Here is a 17,982-nt window from a genome sequence, read left to right as displayed (position 1 = left end):
AAAAGAACAATGCATGTTGATGACATGGCATGTGCTCTATTAGTGACAAGATAGTGACAGACAGAAGGGGTGCATGTCAGAAACTATCCCCTACCTCCCTAAGCAAGCACAGACACTGTTCTTTTCCTACTTGAAGCCTTCCCTTACTTGAAATTAGTCTATTTGAGAGGAGAGATAAAATTGTTCTTGAAAAATGATTAAAATTCTCGATAGGAACTGTTGGGTTTTGGTGTTGGTCTTTTTTTTCAATCCCGAGGAGTTAATGAATCGGTAAGGGAGGTTATTATTTAAAGAATTCCAATTTAATCTCAAAGGTATCAGGGTGGTTATTATTTGAGAAGGGGAAAAACAAAGTCATAGTTACCAGTTTGGTGGGTCTCAGACTGTAGACAATTTATTGCTAATTTTAAAAGCACTTTAATTTCCACAGAGCCTTAGTAAAATGATATTGTGCTTAAGGCAAGGCTCAACAGTGCAATATATTTTTGGGAGAACTACATAAACACTGTTTTGCTTCAGCACAGTCAAATGCATTTTGTATAGGAATGAAATAGTTTTAATGCCACATCAGGACAAGACTGAGCATCTTCGACTGCTGTTCAGTGTGACATCAATTGTGTGTGGCCGTTTGGTTCCATTTTGCATTTTTGTGCCATTTCAGATTTCTCCTAACAATGAGGCTGGTTGGCTAAGGTGTGGGGGTACTGGGTGGAAATGGGCTGATATCTGACTTTACTGGTGGTCAGACATTCCACTTAAACCAGATTTCTGTTTGCCTTGAAAGCCCTGGTGCTATCAGGAGACGAGCAAGCTTTGCAAAATTCTGGCAGCTCCTTGGCTGTCCCTCACTAGACCTTGAGCTTTATGCTCTAGAAGGGTAACAAGCTTATCTCGAAAATCCGTCAAAACACAAACATCCAGATTTAAACCATTGCTGGAATTTTTACAAGGTGCCATGGTTGCTGAGAATCTATATTTGGCCAAGGGACAAGCCCAGGCAGTTATCCACTACTTGTTTAGACAAGTTAGTTGTCATGGAAAATTAGCATTATGCTCACTCTTCTCTAGCGGCAGATCTTCAAACACTATCTGAAGCGCTCATGTTCTCTAAAAATATCTCTTCACTATTCAAATGTAATTTCAAATTGTCACTATGGGCAAAGAAGAGACTTAGAAAAGGGAGTCAGACTAAGAAGTAAGCAGTTCTAGTTGAAGTGTAGCAACTAGTAAGTACCTATCAAAATAACATACTTCCAAATACCCTGCACTTAAAAGACTCTTAAAATTACAGAAAGATATACAGCAGGAATTTAGGATGGTACAACAGCATTCAATTATCTTTGGATGCAAAGTTTTCTCCTAGTTTCCTTTCCTAAATATCAGTGGGGGGGAAAAAAAAAACCTTAAAAGGCACAAATAAGCACTGTAAATCAATCTAGTACCAAAAGGTGTCATTACTGGGCAACCAACACTTTTCATATTGTGTCCTTGAATTTATCTGGACTGTGAGGAAGAGTCTCTGCCTTTATTATAAAACCTTGAAATAAACTGACATACAGAAGTTTCCTATCACTAACATATGCTGCAGCTGGGTTTATGGAAGTACAAAGTTGCCATCGGAAGTCTTAAAGCTGTTTATCCCCCAAAAAAGGTCTGATGTTTCAGAACCAGAGCTCACAAAACAGGAGATCAGAGGGCCTAATGTGTCTGAGTGTCACTGAAATCAGGAAGAAAGTTCTCGGTATCAAGTAGCGTAGTATCAATCAGTATCAAAGTAGGAATTGCTTTATTTGGGCCTGGGAACATTCATCCTCTTTGAGGCTGTTGCTTTGTTAGCAACATGCCCCGCTCTTCCAGGCCGGTCTCCTCGACGCTTCACGTCCACAAGCCACAACATGTTCTGTTTACCACAACGCGACAGTTTTTTGTGGAGTGGCCCTAAACACAGTCATGAGGGGGTAAAGCAACGATGGTGAAGCACAGGAGGGCGGCAGGCGAGAAGAGGCGAAGCCGTAGATACAGCATAGTGCGAGGACCCTGCGGGCAGCCTCCGGCCCCGCCGCTCCCTCAGCGCCAGCCGGGGCTGTGTCTGGCGCCGGGGTTCCCTCGCCGTGACGCGCCGGCGCTACCCGCGCGGCCGCACCCGCTGCCCGCGAGGCGCCGCCCTAGGCCCGCGCGCACCGCGGCCGTTACCCCGCTGCCTCCGCGCGGCGCAGCCGTTGCCCCGCGGCCGGGAGGGGGCGCTGAGGAGCGCGACGGGCCGCGCGGCGCGGCGGCTAAAATGGCGGCGTTGGGCGCGGGGCGCGCTGCGGCGTGGTAGGGCCGCGGTCCCCCGCGCGCCGAGCAGCGGAGCGGGCGCGGCTGCCGGTGCGTGGAGGGCCAGGGGCGGGCGGAGGGGAGCGGGGGGTGTGCTCGGGGATCGGTTTTCGCGCGTGGCGATGTGGGTGCAGGGAGCGAAGTGAGTGGCGAAGCGCGGCGGGGCCCCTGGCTCGCGGTGCGGCACTGAGGAGAGCAGCGCGTCTTTGCCCACGCGGGGCGGGGGGGGGGGGGGGGTTGGGGGGCGGGAGAAGCGCGGGGACGGGGCAGTTTCTTGCCGCCGCCTCCCCCGCCTCTGTGGGCCGCGGTGAGTCAGCGCCAGCCCCCCCGCGCCCTGCCGTGACTCGGCAGCGCCGCCGCTCCCGGTCATGCTCGGACATGTCGGGCAGCGACTGGCGAAGGAACTAAGCCCCGACTTGCCTCTCCTTGGCAGCGCTATATAAGGCCCGACCCGGCCCGGCCCAGCTCGGTCCAGACACCTGCCGCCGGAGCTCGGCGTGTGGGTTGGACGAGGGCACCGAGGTGAGGAGGCACCGCCGGGGTAGCGGCCACACTAGCACAGATGTCCCGAGGGAGCTCTCTGCAAAGGGGAGCCCGGGTTGTATAGCTGTGTACAACCTTTTGACATTGCTCTCCCCTTAATTGCAGGCAAATGTGCAATACCAAGATGTCCTCCCTCACGGATGCCTCTGCTGTTACTGCTTCGGAGCAAGAGACGCTGGTGAGTAGCTCTGTTGGATATGCGACCTTTTCGTGGTTTTTTGCAGGGGTTTTTATATGCTGCTTCAGAAGAGCCGCTGTGCTTACTGAAGGATGGCTGAAGAAAAGCCAGGAAATCCGGTGATGGTGATTTCTTTTTGATCCTGTAATTGTGAAGCAAGTCTTGTTCGTGGTTGAGTGTTGAAGGTGGTTTATATCTGTGCTTTATTTCCTGGAGACCTTTGATGGTTTCTTTCTTGTAATAAAAAAGTATGTTACAGCCTGATTTGATCATCGGAGGTATTTTGGGGTAGAAGTTGTTAACAGTTCATAACCAAAAAGTTGTGGGAAATCTCCCATTGTGCAAAATGTACACTGTTTGTGAAATATTTTCTCTTTTCAACGGAAGGTTTTTGAATTCAGCGTTTTCGGTTTCTTTGTTTTACCAGAATCCATAAGGAAGTTAAATCTTTATTTGTGTTTATGGCTTTGCGTATCCAGGCTTTCCATGATACAGTGACGGTTCTGCTGTCATGGCTTTTAAGTTTTCCTGAGGATGGAAGCCGATGTGTTAGACCTGAGATGAGAGTTAAAAACGATGTGTGTATAATAATGGTTGAACAGGATTACTTTATGTAGAAGGGTATAACTTTAAAGTGTAGACCAATAGCAAGACTTCAAAAAAATAAAGGAGCAGAGCAGCAGATTGTTCAAAGTTGAATTTTTGTTTGCTTGTTTCTTCTTTAAGTCATCATAATGTGTTGCTACCATCTACTGTCAGATCTGTTTGGCAGAAGAACGTGATACTTGCAGGAGTCAGGGAGAGAGGGCTGAGGAGTAAAAGATCTGAACTGATAGGACCATTTGTAGATTCAGAGGTCTGAAACTGTGCTTTGGCATCCTTTACTCAACAGTCATTGCTAGTTCAATAAATTACTGCTTACTTCCTTTATGAAACACTAATATATACCGCATGCTCTAAATAATTCAGCACTTATGATAAGAAGGGGTGAATAGTCACCAGGTGTTATCCATAAGCTTATTGATACTTATATTGTTATTTATGTTTTGGTGTGTGTGGTTCTTGCTGCTAATCTCTTGTTCATGCACTAAAAATACTAGCATTGGCAGATATTTAAAGTGGAATGTAGGGAAGTCCCTTCCCCTCCTCGCCCCCACACAAAAATGCCTAGGGGAAGTTAAATGTTTATTCTTTGTCTATGATATTTTAGCCACACTTTTCTGTAAGATGTTTCTTTTCTGTATTTTTTTTATAGCTTCATTAGCTCAATATACTATTGTTACAGTGACAATACTAAAAAATACTGCACTGGGACTTCTCAGTCGCTCCAGGCATTTTCTTTGCAATCCCTACAGCTTGTTCTCATCTCCTGCACTAGTAAAGGCACAGCTATTTGCGGAACAGTGCAGTGAATGGGATCAGGATGCTACTCAGGCCAGAAGGGGAAGGGAGGGGAGAAGAGATTGAGGAATCTATGTACTAGTGAAAGACTGGGGTTGGAGCTGAGATGTACAGCATAGGAGAAGTTTAGTATGATAGGGTTTGCATTAAGTTCTGTTCTGACATATGAAAATTTTGGATGTGGATAGGTTTGCACGTGTCTGGTTTTATATCTGATCAATACTCGAGGAGGAAGCCAACCGTTATATAACTAGTGGGTGTTTTGGTGAATAATTGGTCCATGCTGTTTTTCTTCCCCACTCAGGTTAAACCAAAGCCCCTGTTGCTGAAGTTGTTAAAGTTAGCTGGTGCAGAAAAGGACACTTTTACTATGAAGGAGGTGAGAACTTTTAATCAGTAAAAGTAGATTACAATGAGTACAGATAGATTGTTCTTTTGCTTTGGGTGAATGGCAGGCAGTGCAGTTCATAATTTATCTGGAAGATACTGATTTTGTTCTCCTGACTTGTTAGGTGGTGTTTAGCAAGTTTCTTAAAACCTGAACAAAAGTGTCTGGTGGTCAGTAGAATAGCAGAGTGCTTGGGAATGGGTAGATGGAAATCACAGTTCAATGGAGTTTGAGGCAACAACGTGGGAAAGGCAAATCTCAATGAATTTAATGTGTTTTCTCTTAAACTTGAAACAACAGAGCCTGTGTATTTATTGTCTGTGTGTGTCATTTATTTTACAGGTAATATTCTATCTTGGACAATATATTATGTCTAAACAGTTATATGATGAAAAACAGCAACATATTGTACACTGTGCAAATGATCTCCTGGGGGATTTATTTGGAGTAACAAGCTTTTCAGTAAAAGAACACAGGTAAAATGGGATTCTTCTGGAGAACGTAACGCGTGTGGCTTTTTTAACTCTTTGCGTCTTCGAAGATGGTAAGCTCCCATTTATAATTACATGTAGCTAACTTGCAACATCTCTTTCTTTGTCCCCATCTAAGGAGACTGTATTCAATGATTTCCAGAAATCTGATAGCAATCAATCAACAAGGTAAGCTAGTCTAGGAGGAGCTTTTGTATTGGGAAACAGTAGAGAAAATATAACTTACATTAATGTGTCTTGCACGTAGCGATCAGATAACATTGATCTCTCCATAATTAGCAATTTGGCTTTGCACACTACTGCCCAGAGCAATCACAACCAGTGAATCAAAGCAAACACCTGGGGAAGAAAAAAAAAAAATCTGAATAGCTTCTGAGTAATTTCATGGGACTATAAACAGAACAAGCACAGTTAGAGCTGAATACAAAGAGGACTAAACTGAAAATTAGCTGCTTGCTTGAGTTTCTTACAGATAAAGCCCTTGACAACATAAAAAGAATGAAGTCGGGGCAAATACTTTTCATAGTTTCTGTTAGGATTCTGTTGTCAGTTTCAAAACTCAATGTGGGATACATTTAAAACTCATCACCCTCATTGACACTTTAGTTGCTTTGTGGTCACTTTGTGGATAGCCACTCCATAAATGGAGAACTGTTACATACACTCATCTTTCCTGCTCAGTATACTTGTAATTTTTGACTAACACAAGGAGCAAACCAGAAGTTGAATAATGGAAGTAATTTTGTAAATTAGATTCTAAATCCATGAGAAGACACTCTTTGTTTCTGATTCTTCCTAAAGGCAAGTGTTCAGCTGCTGAGGCTGGGAAGCAGTCATCATTATTATCCCATATTGTTAAGGTTGCAAACTTAATTTACCCCTCGAATTCTTTTCTTGAAAGATAGTTCAGTAATGCCTTTTAAGTTCAGTGTTCCCATAAGGTGAATGGCTGGCAAAACATACTTTGGAGAGTGTAAAATACTTCTTGCATATACTCTTTAATATCTGCAGAATGTCAACTAGTGCACAGAATTCATTTGAAGGCTTTTGTAATAAAATTTTGAGCTACTTTGCAGTTATTTTTCTCTTTCTCCCTATGTTCCCGCTTCAGTAACGTTACAGGGAAAGTGCTGCATGCACCTGAAAAGCAAAGGAACTGGATTGTTTTTTCCATTGTTGAAAAATGTCTGGATTTTAAGTTCTGTCTAGAATTTACTTTGTAAATACTGTATGTGGGAAACTTCTTTCAGTTGTTTTCATTCTTTACACTTTCGAGCCTGAAATTGGCTTTTTCTACTGTGCCGTGTTACAGTTTTTGGTTTGGTTTGGTTTCAGGCCCTGCACTTGCTGACACACCTGAGGATGATGCCACTTTTCATCTTGCAGAAGAAAATGTTCTTAAGGTTTGGTTTTGTTTTGATTCTGAGATTTTGATTGTGATGATTCTGAGACGTACATTCTGTTTAGTTTTCTTGTGGTTTAGATACAGTGATTGATTCTAGCCTTTAGCCTCATATTCACACTCAGACTTACTCAGTATTTCTATTAATCAGGAGTCTGTGCAAGGGTCAGAAGAAAAGCAGACCTCATCAAACGGGACTTCCCGACCAACTACATCTTCTAGAAGGAGAACACACAGTGAATCTGGTATGTGCAGATTTATGACACAGACCTTTCAGTAGCATGGCCACTTAGGGGGAAAAAAAAAAAGTACATTCTGTTGCCTTACTGACTTTGAAAGATGCTGACCAATACAATTCATGTTTCTCTGCTTATCTAAAACAAAATGTTCAGTCTGGAAAAAAACACAGTTGTTTGCATTACTCCGGTATCATGTTACAGCTGGATCCCTAGAACTGTTAGTAAGGTGATGGAATAACTTGTTCCACAGGCCTATAAACTTGTTCACATCAGCAGGACTTAATCAGTTGCCTTGTCTTCATGATGAGAACACTTTTGTTGTAGTAGACTGATTTCATCAAATTCCTTTCAGTTTTCTCTGGAGACAGCCACAAAATTTACATTTTGTTTGCTCTTCTAAACCCAATTTTCATTGAATTAGTGGCAAACACCAAAGTTCTGGTAGTAACATGGGATGATTTTGGATAGGTTTAGGTTCATTAAGCACTTTTTAAAACGTCAATGACTTGAATGTCCTGTTTGTCTCCTCTTTCTCTTTACTGTGGTTATTCAGTAATCACTGACAAATACATTTTCAAAAAGTGGAATGTTTCTTTCCATAGTTAGCAAATAACTAACTGGTTAGCATGAACCTGAATAAACTTTCAAAGGAAGTGTTCTCTGCAGTTCTACTGAAATACTGTTCTGTGGAATTCCTTACTTCAGTTTGTTCCATCACTTCTGGTACCTCATGACTTGGTGGTTGTAATTGCCTGGGCAGTTATGACCTTTTGTCGTTGCATAGAATTTCCTTCAGTGGCTCAGGAACAATTTTTCAGTTCTTCAGCTTCTGTATAATATTTTTTTGTGTTCATCTTGGGCCACTGTGTTGTTAGTCGGTCCAAAAACTGTGCTGCATTGCTGAGCGGGATGCACTAAATTAAAAGAACGTTTTAATGTTGTAACAAAAACTGGTTAAGGGATGGAAAGTCTCGGTTAAACATCATAACCTGTAATACTTAGGCATGACCCAGAACACATAAGGTCCTGTGTTGTGCTTATTGTAGGTTTGATTATTAACACTTGCCTTTGCATCCACTTACTAGTTTGTTACAACCTTAAAAGTTCTTTTAATATAGTGTTTTTATATACACTTTTTTTCTAATTTATAGGAAATCTTCCTTTTAAACCACTATTCTTGTTAAATTGGGATGGTAGCGGCTCCTTTGGAGCCACTTATATAGTGTATAGAAACCTTGTGGTGATACAGTATCAGTACAGCATGGAGCCATGACAACTAAATGAGGACAACGATGGACAGGAGCAGCCCTTGGGCCTGCGGGCACCAAATTTGGTGGGGCTCTCAGGGCGGAAAAAAAGAAAAGAGAGGGGCTGAGCCAAGAAGCACCAAGGGAAAGTGAGAGAAGTCTCAAAGTATGTACAAGTGTTTTGTTCTCTTTTCTTTTTCAATGAAAGATTCAAGACTTGAAGACTCGTGGATTGTCAGGATGTGTTTTGGAAGGCAAGGGAGAAGCTGGGCCATAGAGGGTGGGTGCAGAGGGTACCTGTAGGGGGGCAGCAGCTCTTACCAGGGTCTGCTGAACTGAACCATGTTGTCAGGCCCCTTGGGGAGTGTTCACTCCGCTGCACTTATGTACTGACTTTACAACACCTTCTTTAACACAATTGTTTCTTACCAAGCACTCTAAAAGGCAGTGGAGCTGAATTTTTACTTACCTACCCCTAGAATGCTGTCCCCCTACTCCCTATGCTACTGTAGGTGGATGTTTCAAAACGTGCTGTATTTAAAAAGCATTGTTTTGCCTTCAAACCAAGCATACATTTTTAGCACAGCTTAAAACAATGCTTTTGGGGTTCAATTTTTACATAGTACACCTTGAAGATTTTCTTGCAAGTGTGTGGTGAAAGTCATAATGGTTTGTTGCAAAGATTTTCTAGGTAAACACAGTTGCAAATAGTGCAACAATTAACTGGCAATTTTATTGATGGGTCTTAAACTTGAACCTGAATTTATCTTGCTTAGCATGAGATCTTTTGTGTGCCTGTGACCCAGGAGCTAGTTCCTGTCTTCCTGCAAATTCTGGGATGGGACTCAAAAGCCCTCTGAAAGTGCCTTTTTGTCTACTGATTGCAGAGGGACCTGGGACAATTAAGATCCTAACTGCATTCCTTTAAGTTAGGAGGGATTTAAACTGCCATGTGTGGAGTAAAAATGCTTCCAAATTTGCAATTATTTTATTTCCTGCATGTAGAGACTGCCATTTACAAGCTGTGCTGATGGGACAAATGGGGAAAGCCACTCGCTGAAATACTGGTTTTGGGAATGTTTCATGCTTTTCATATTTCTCAGCATTACCATGTCTGGTTTTTAAAGCAGTTTTTGGTGCCTTTACTTTTTTTCTCCATAAAATAGTACTGAATGACTGTTATTCTTAAATTCCTATATAAGTAAATTAATATTTTAAGCTTCTGTTAAGAATATTCAAACTGCACATTGCATAGATGTTTTTGGAGTAACAAAAATTCTTGAATGTGCCCAGAAGAAAATTCTTCAGATGATCTGCATAGTGACAGAAGAAAACGACACAAGTCAGACAGCATTTCGTTGACGTTTGATGAGAGTCTCTCGTGGTGTGTAGTCAGTGGTCTGTGCCGTGAAAGAAGCAATAGCAGTGATTCAACAGATTCTCTTTCCATTCCTGTAAGTGGTACAGATTTTTCAGATAGCGCAAGTGCACATACGCATCTTAAATCATCATGTTCTCAATTAAAAGCCGCAGTGCTTTCGATGGTGTCTGAGGAAAGAAAAGAGACTGAAGGAGAAAAGTTGGTGTATGGGTGGAGTGGGGTCTATTGTAGGTCTGCTGAGTAAGCTGATATTAATTTAAGAAAATATATTAACTTTGAATATTCTTCAAAAAGCAGATTCTTACTGCTTGACACAGTATCGAAAAAATGCCAGATACATTTTGTGTTTCAAAATAAGTATTTCATAGAACGCTAAGAGAAGAAAAGCAGTCGCAGGTGCTCCATAATTCAGAGTAGCTGGTAGTTCTGATACAGCTTTAGTAACTACATAGCAGTGCCCTGATCATCTACTGTATTATTTTTCCAAGCCTTCACTGTTTTTTCACACTGAAGCAAATTATCTGGGGTTAGGTTAAGTCGTGAAGAGCTAACGGTATTCCTAGTCATATACTGTATTCTGAATTGACAGAACTAATATTATATCTTCACTCTTGATATCTTACAGTTGTTTAGTCACTGTCTCAAATTAAGGTTAAGTTGATGAGAACAGAGGATTTAATGACATGCAGCCAAAAGACAACATCATCTTGCATCTGTTCTCTCACTTTTTATGAGAGCCTTTGTGAAATAGTAGCTGCTGTCTGCAAGCTGGCTGTAGGTTGTTTGCAGCCTACAGAGTCAATAAAAGGCTTTCAGATCTAGCTTTACTTTTCTATTTCCATAAAATTTATGTGTCTCATAAAAGATGTATCTAATGACAGCTCGTCTCATGGTTTCCATGGCCAATTAAACTTGAGTTGTTTGGGTTTATCTTACAAGCTATTATAACAGTAATGGTTATGGATGTGGACTGGTGAGGTTGAATGTGTACCTTTTTTCCCTTCTCTTCCAGGATCTTGATGCAAGTTCATTAAGCGAAAACTCTGACTGGTTTGAGCATAGTTCTGTTTCAGACCAATTCAGTGTAGAGTTTGAAGTTGAGTCTATTTATTCAGAAGATTATAGCCACAATGAAGAAGGACAGGAGCTCACAGATGAAGATGATGAGGTACTTATTTGTTTTGTTTAAGATTCTTTTTCGACCGAAAGGAGTGAGAGTGGGACAGAGACTTAGAGGAATACTCCATGTTGAGATTGCAATAGAAAGTAGTAACTCTTCTGGTTTATTTCAGGACTGGATGTGCTGCATCACAAACTGCAGCCAGTCATTCATTAAATCAAATTCCACGCCTGTCACCAGCGTACACCCACTGGGCAGTAACTGGTGCAGTGCTAAGGCTTTATGCAGGCTCTGAAACAGACTCCTGGCACTCTGGAGAGGTCTGCGTAGCAGATTGTATAACAGCTCAATAGCTGTTGGAGTCAATGGCAGCTTCATTTTTAGTTTTAGAAGTATGGGTTGAGCTTTGACAACAGTTTTAATCATGAAAACTATCCTAGTATCTTTTTTCAGAGGGATATTTCTGAGTCATTTGTCTCCATTAATATAAATTTGTAAAACCACAGTTTCACAAATTTTCCTGAGGAGACAAGAAAACAGTAAAATTGAGATTACCATAATTTTCAAGTGGTCTAGATAGTTGGAATGTCAGGAAAGAAATGGGATTCATTTTTTTCTAGTAAATTTTGTGTTACTTCAAGATTGAGGACCAGAGGGAGAATTTGCTGGAGCTAGTATGATTGTGGTACTTTACAGTCAGTCCCATTCAGCCTCTTCTGATGTATACTGCTGCAGAACTGCAACCTGAGATAAGACGGTGGTTTGGAGGAAGAAAGGACTGTGATGTGTCCCTGCTCTCAACAGCAGCATTAAGAATTGCAGGCTGCTGGAGGATGGAAGGGGCCTCTGGAAGTCATCTTAACCTTCACCCTGTCTCAGACAAAATTGGTTGCCCAGGGCTGTGTCCAGATGACTTTTTAATAGGTAGAGGCTCCACAGCTGCTCAGGGCAACCTGTGCCAGTGCTTGGTCACCCTCACAGTGGAAGTGTCCCCTGACAGACAGAACCTCCTGTGTTTTTACTGTGTGCCTGTTGCCTCTTGTCCTGTTGCTGGACATGACTGAGAAGAGCCTGGCTCTTTCCTTATGCCTTCCTGTCGTGTATTTGTACACATTGATAACACACCCTCCTGAACCATCTATTCTCGAAGCTAAATGGTCACAACTCTCAACCATTCCTCATGTGAGGGTTTTTCCAGTCCCGTACTAAACTTAGAGGCCCTTTGCCAGACTCCAGCAGCTCCTCATCTCTCATGTATGGGAGAGGCCAGGAGGGTGGGACCTTCTATCTGACTGGTCTGTTTTTTTTCTTCAAACTCAATCAGAACTGTAAACAGAACTCTTTGCCCTCAAACCCAGTCATCAGATTTTATGGAGTTAATTGATGTTAGCAAGTATGTGCGCTACTTATATTTAATTAAAAGTCTCTCAGAAAATCTTTATCAGTGTAAAAATCTATCAGATCTTTAATTGGATGCCAAAACCCAGTTACATCAACACTTTCTTTAAACCAGGTATATCAGCTGACTATTTACCAGGATGAAGATAGCGATGGTGATTCATTTGATGAAGATCCCGAGATTTCTCTAGCTGTGAGTAAAACCCTGATTGGCAAAGCGTCATAAGTTGTGTGATCTGACAGAGTAGATCAGGGAGTATAGATTAATTCTGTGGCTACCAGTGGCTTTTAAAGAACTAAATTGACTTTTTCTTGTACACTCAAAGATTGATTCCAGGGCGATACTTTAGTTATTGAACATGTGATTATTAAGGAACCTTGATATTTATTTTCTTAAAAATTGCCAAACTTCCTAATCCATGAAATAACTCACACATTAGATTACAATTTCACTGACTTAATGGAAGGAAGTGATTTGGACTGTAAATCTGACTTCTTGCACAAAATGGAAAACAAAAATTCTTAAAAGAGATGTAGATTTAAAAAACTTCTTTCTGTAAATCACAGTGTCTAGTTCTATTGTCAGACCTGAAGGAAGGAATCTGTAGCATACAGATGTGAAAGCCAAACAAGTTTTCAGAACAGTACTGTAAAATTAAAAGGTTTTGAGGCTTTTTGTAAGTCCTATGAGACCGTTCTTGAAGTGCAGGAATTGGGGTTTAGGGCAAAGTGTGTAGATGTGTGAAAAAAGGCTCACTCTAGAATTAAATACAGTGTCTCTATTTATAATTGCTTTTCACAGTTGAAGCTTGAATTGAGCTGTTCAAAGCTCTCAAATGTTCCAGTTTCTACAGGACTGAAGGACTTAATGTACATGTGAAATACAGGGCTAGCCACCAGCTAAAAACATAGCACCGCTTACATGTAGAAAATCATGTCTGTATGTTGTTTTTAGGAATTGAAATTGGTCTTTGAAGCTTTTGATGTCACTGATGTTATTCAGAACTCGAACAAAAAGTGCCTTAACTCTTCTAAATAAGCTTTGGTTTGATGTCTTTTTGTTTGTTTTTATTCCTCCTGTGACATGCGTTATTTCTAGGAAAGGTCTTGAGGTGTATTTTTAGTGAACTAGCAGTAGTGTGTGAAGTAACTTCCAAGAGGGTGATGCAGCCCTTTTTTTTAATGGCTGCTGTTGTCTGTTCTCTGAGACTCCTGTGTCAGAGTGCCCTCACCTGGCTGCTTTGCACACCAGCACCTCAGCATCCCACGGGGTAACCGTCCAGTTGGTCTTGAGTAGGTTCCATTTCAGAAGTCTTGTTCTTGAAAATAACGGGAATGGTGACCATTTTGTCAGAAAGGAAGTTTTTCATGAGGTTCTCTGAAGACATTTGTGGTCTGGTTTCTTCAGTTTTGCATGAGATAATAAATCATTATTCTATTTTATTTCACAAAAAGAAAGAACATCAGAGAGTCTTTAAAATCTAGAACTGTAAAAATAGGGCCAGTCACTGAATGGAGTTTTAAAATTATGACTAAGGCAAGGTGACTATTCTTTTGGTGGTAACAAATTGTTTATAATCACTGAATACTTCAATTGTAAGTGTTACAAGTAGCTCAAGCTGTTCCAACCTTTCATTCACTGAAGGATTATTGGAAGTGTCCCGAATGTAGCGAAATGAATCCTCCGCTTCCGCGACATTGCCACAGATGCTGGGCCCTGCGTGAGGACTGGCTCCCAGAGGAAAAGAATGACAAGTTGGAAAAGAGCGAATTAGAAAGTTCCCTCCCTCTACAGCCTGAGGAAGGTTTTGATGTTCCTGACTGCAAGAAAGTGAAAATGACTGAAGAGAAAGAAGCAGCTATGGAGGAGAATGAGGATAAAGCAGTACAAATTTCCGAGTCCCAGGAAAGCGAGGATTACTCCCAGCCATCGACATCCAGCAGCGTGTTTTGTAGCAGTCAGGAAGACTATAAGGAGCCTGAGAAGAGAGAAATGGAAAGTGTGGAATCCAGCCTGCCTGTTACCAGCATAGAGCCCTGCGTCATCTGTCAGAGCAGGCCTAAAAATGGCTGCATAGTACATGGCAAAACAGGACACCTCATGTCGTGCTTCACGTGTGCAAGAAAGCTTAAGAAGAGGAACAAACCCTGCCCCGTGTGCAGACAGCCCATACAAATGATTGTGCTAACTTATTTTAGTTAGATGGATGTTGACTGGAAAGCAACAGAAAGAACTTCATAGAGTACTGGTTAAGAAAGTTAAGAAATTATTTTTGTATGCTTATTGGGAGAATTCATATGTTGAGACTCTTTACATTTGGTATGAAAGGTAATTGTGGAAATAAATGCACTGGCACTGTTAAGAGGTTAGCCCAATATTCCTAAGTCAGCTTGGAGGTTTTAAGTCCCTCGCAGTTAAAATAACCTATCCCTGCAACTGCCCTCCTCTCCAAGTGTTTGTTTTAGTGACGTTTGTTTTAATGGATTAAATAACGCATGTTAAAACCCCCCTCTTGAGAAGGTTCTGCTTCCCAAGCATTCCAGTATCTGTTGGCTGGTGAAGGACACCAGGTTCAATCAGAACCCTCTGAAGAAGTCAATAAAATAAACAAACAGAATTTTGTCTCCCTTATTCCCAAAACTGAAATTCTTCCAAGTAACCAAACTGCAGGGGAGACCTTACCAGGAAGTAAGTGGGAGAAGATGCAATAGAAAATCATTTAAGGTTTTGGAAATAGAAAAGGGTATTGTGTGTTGTCTATTTTTATAGCATGTGTTGTGCACTTCAGGGCTTTGTGTTCCCTGAGAAGTCATTGTTCCAAGGTCAGGCTTGCAGTTCTCTCTTAAACATCCCAAGAAACCACCTTTTAAAGTGCTTTGTGGGTTTGGAAGTCCTTACTGGTCTTAATAATTATTTTAGCAGCATGAGAAAAGCCTTGAACAGACAAGCTGAATGAAGGAGATGCTATGTAATGTGAGGTTGGGCAATATTAGGGGACAGTTGTACATTTCTGCACTTGTTTCCTACTTCAGCAGTAGAGCATGCAGCTCGGTCACTGCATTCACTTGAAAACAAACAGGAAGGAAGGAAAAGCCCACCTCCATCTGCAGAAACAACTGAGCTATGCTGTTCTCGTTCACACAGACGTTCTTTAGATTCACTGCTCCTTCCAACTTAGCTGTTTGTGTCATAACAATTCTGAAAATTTCTTGCAGTGTTTGGTCCAACTTAAAATTGGTCTCACTGTATCCATCCTTTCCTGCTTTTGGCTCTCGTCTCCTCGCTTTACTTCATCAGAAGCCGTGTGAAACAGAGCAGTTCCTTTATGAAGGAGTCTGCCAACCACCTCAGTCCCTGCTGCTTTCAGAGGGGGTAGTGTGGGTGTAAGCTCGGGTATCTTCAGGATAGAGTCAGTTTACTGATCTGAGCTGATTTTCAGATGGAGACTTTCTGTGCCAGTGAGTTGTGTTTATTTAGTTTGCAAGAGGAATTGTGTGGTTTTAGCACCTTTTAATTTTACAGGCAGTTGCTTCTCACTTGCAATGGGAATGCAGTAGTCGGGGGATTGCCAAGAGTGGAGACATAGCCTGACTGTGGGGGTCGTGCTGAGCTACCCCAATGGGCTGGGAGTGCCTCTGGGCTAGGACAAAGGCTTCTACTGCTACAGTTACCATCTGTCAGAGCTGGACTTGTTCTTCTGCCATGAAGGGGGTGCAAGCTGGGGTTTGCAGGGGAAGTGCTCAGGGAAAGGAGATAAAGCTGTGCAGGAGAAGCTCTGTGTACCCTTGGTTGTTACCTGTACCTGTCTGGATAAAACTTGGCTACTGGGGTCAGATGTGTTTTGTTTGTACATTTGAACTAATTTTCAAAAAACACTCCCAAAAGGTAGTAATATCTCTGAAGTTTTACCACAATTCAACTAAACAAAACATAAACTCCAGTTGTGGATGTTTCTTGAAATTCTTGCTTGCTTACCCATTGCAATTTGTAAAGCTACAGTAGGGGGCTGGAATTTTTTGAAGTGGGTTTTGTGGGATTTGATAATCCTTTAGCCCAAAATAGGGAAGTGCTTTGGTCAGATATTTAAAATTCTCAAGTAGAGATGCTGGTAATAGATGGCCACCTGCCTTAATCCACATGGCTTCCTATTTATTTTTCCTAATTTTTTCTTTGATTTGATTTTGATTTGCAGAGACTCTTCCATTAAACCTGCAGGTTGCAACCAAACAAGTGCTTGTAGCTGGGGTCGGAAACCTGCAGCTGTGGGGATTGTAGATGTGCCTGGCCGAGACCAGTGCTGATGACAAAAAAACCCCTCATCTGTTGATGCCTTCTCTTAGTGATGGCTGGCCTAGGACTATCCTGCTCTTGGTGTTCTCTTCCAGTCAGGCCGCTCAAGTGATCATGGTACTGAAATAACCTATTTCAGTTCTCAGGCACGTGTGGTCAGAGCAGTCCTCGCTGTTCACAACCACCTTCAAAAACTATTTCATCTCCCAGAAGCACTTTCTGGTTTTGCAAGAGATAAGCAGAGTATGCGGCACGGTGAATTTTCCTGCTTGTGAGCTGAAATGGTACTTCCCTGGCACGGCCTCTGCTGTGGAGAACAGCCCTGGAAATACCCACCACTCCACACAATGCTGAGGCCGTGGGCCATTTTGATTTCCGCATCTGTGGCCAAACTCCTGTGAGCAATTCTTTGGTTTGAGTTACATTTTCTGTATTAATGTTATTAACTTCTAGTAGAACTCCCAGCTGTGGTTGATTTGGGGCCCACCTCACTCATATAGGAGTGGTGAATGGTGGTGCCTACTCTCATTCCCACCAGAGAGGCTGGGGCCTGCAAGCACGTGCCCAGGCTTTGGGGTGTGGGTGACACTGTCAACTCCACACTGCTGCCCCAGCGCCAGCCCAGGGTCTGGTTTTCAGTCCAAAAGGCTGAAATCTTTGGGTCTGCCCCTGTGCCGCCACCCCACCGTGTTCAGCACATGTAGGGCAGGGAGTGGCCAGCCTGGGCTTGTCACCCCCTTCCTTCCTTCTGGCCTGCAGACACATTTCTGGCCTGGGGCAGCAGCACAAACGTCAGGGAGGTTTTAGTAGTTGGCAGTTGTTGCCTGGTGAGGTCTTTGAGATTCATATTTATACGTCGCACAGATTTTGATCTTTAATTTATTTCAGTTTGTAAATATGCTTACAGTTAGGGGTTTGAGCTTTAATTTATTGAATTAGTCTATGGGTACGTGTGTAAATACATAAACATGCATACTTAGTAACTCACAGTCATGAAAGAAATATTTAAGGAATTGTAGCTTTAAAATAAAGAGAAATATTCAGATAGTTTTCAGACTAAGGCAGGCAGAGCAAGGTTTATGGCTCCGTTGGTGTTTTTCCTTCCCTTAAAATGACTTCTGTGTTGAAACTGAACATTTATTAAATAGAGGTGGACGCTAGTGCAACAGTAGCAGAGTGAAAATATTTTGATGATGTTTGTTTTCCTTTGGAGTGCTTTTGGATGTCTGAGTACAGCCAAGAGGCTGGCTGAGTGCTTTGGGTGGTGGTAGGGTCAGAGGTGCACCGAGAGGTTAATTTGCAAGAAGTGAGGTTCACTTTTGCCTTTGAATACAACCAAGGGCATTAAAGGGATGGCCAGGTGCTGGCAAAATGTGACAGTACATGATTCTCTGTAATGGCCTTACTCTGTTCCATTGGGCTCTTCAGGTAGACAATAGCTGTGTACAACCGCTCCAAGAACTCACATTTATTCTGTTTTATAAAGTACAATAAACCTACTTTCTGATCAAGCTTGACTTTTTCACTGTGTGGCTCTTTATTAGAATAGAAATTCAACTCTTGACCCAAGGATGCAAAGTGCAGGTA

The 17,982-nt window shown here is 42.1% G+C and overlaps 1 protein-coding gene across 3 annotated transcripts; it reads left to right on the top strand.

Moving 5' to 3' along the window:
- Positions 1–2,258: 2,258 nt before the first annotated feature.
- Positions 2,259–17,912, top strand: MDM2 (MDM2 proto-oncogene). Of its 3 annotated transcripts, none has more exons than XM_062016567.1 (11): positions 2,259–2,367; positions 2,965–3,037; positions 4,743–4,817; positions 5,169–5,302; positions 5,436–5,485; positions 6,653–6,720; positions 6,871–6,964; positions 9,502–9,659; positions 10,599–10,754; positions 12,220–12,297; positions 13,750–17,912. In XM_062016567.1, the coding sequence occupies exons 2-11, from the start codon at positions 2,969–2,971 to the stop codon at positions 14,305–14,307; spliced, it is 1,440 nt and encodes a 479-aa protein (XP_061872551.1). In that variant the 5' UTR covers positions 2,259–2,367; positions 2,965–2,968; the 3' UTR covers positions 14,308–17,912. The 3 variants fall into 3 exon arrangements, with proteins under 3 accessions (XP_061872551.1, XP_061872540.1, XP_061872548.1); XM_062016556.1 differs by having other exon boundaries at positions 9,499–9,659; XM_062016564.1 differs by lacking the exon at positions 2,259–2,367 and adding an exon at positions 2,651–2,838 and having other exon boundaries at positions 9,499–9,659.
- The last annotated feature ends 70 nt before the right edge of the window (positions 17,913–17,982 follow it).

Source organism: Colius striatus, chromosome 1, assembly GCF_028858725.1.
Source record: "Colius striatus isolate bColStr4 chromosome 1, bColStr4.1.hap1, whole genome shotgun sequence".
NCBI lineage: Eukaryota > Metazoa > Chordata > Aves > Coliiformes > Coliidae > Colius > Colius striatus.
The sequence above is the reverse complement of the archived record's forward strand: the minus strand, read 5'-3'. Positions and strand labels throughout refer to the sequence as shown.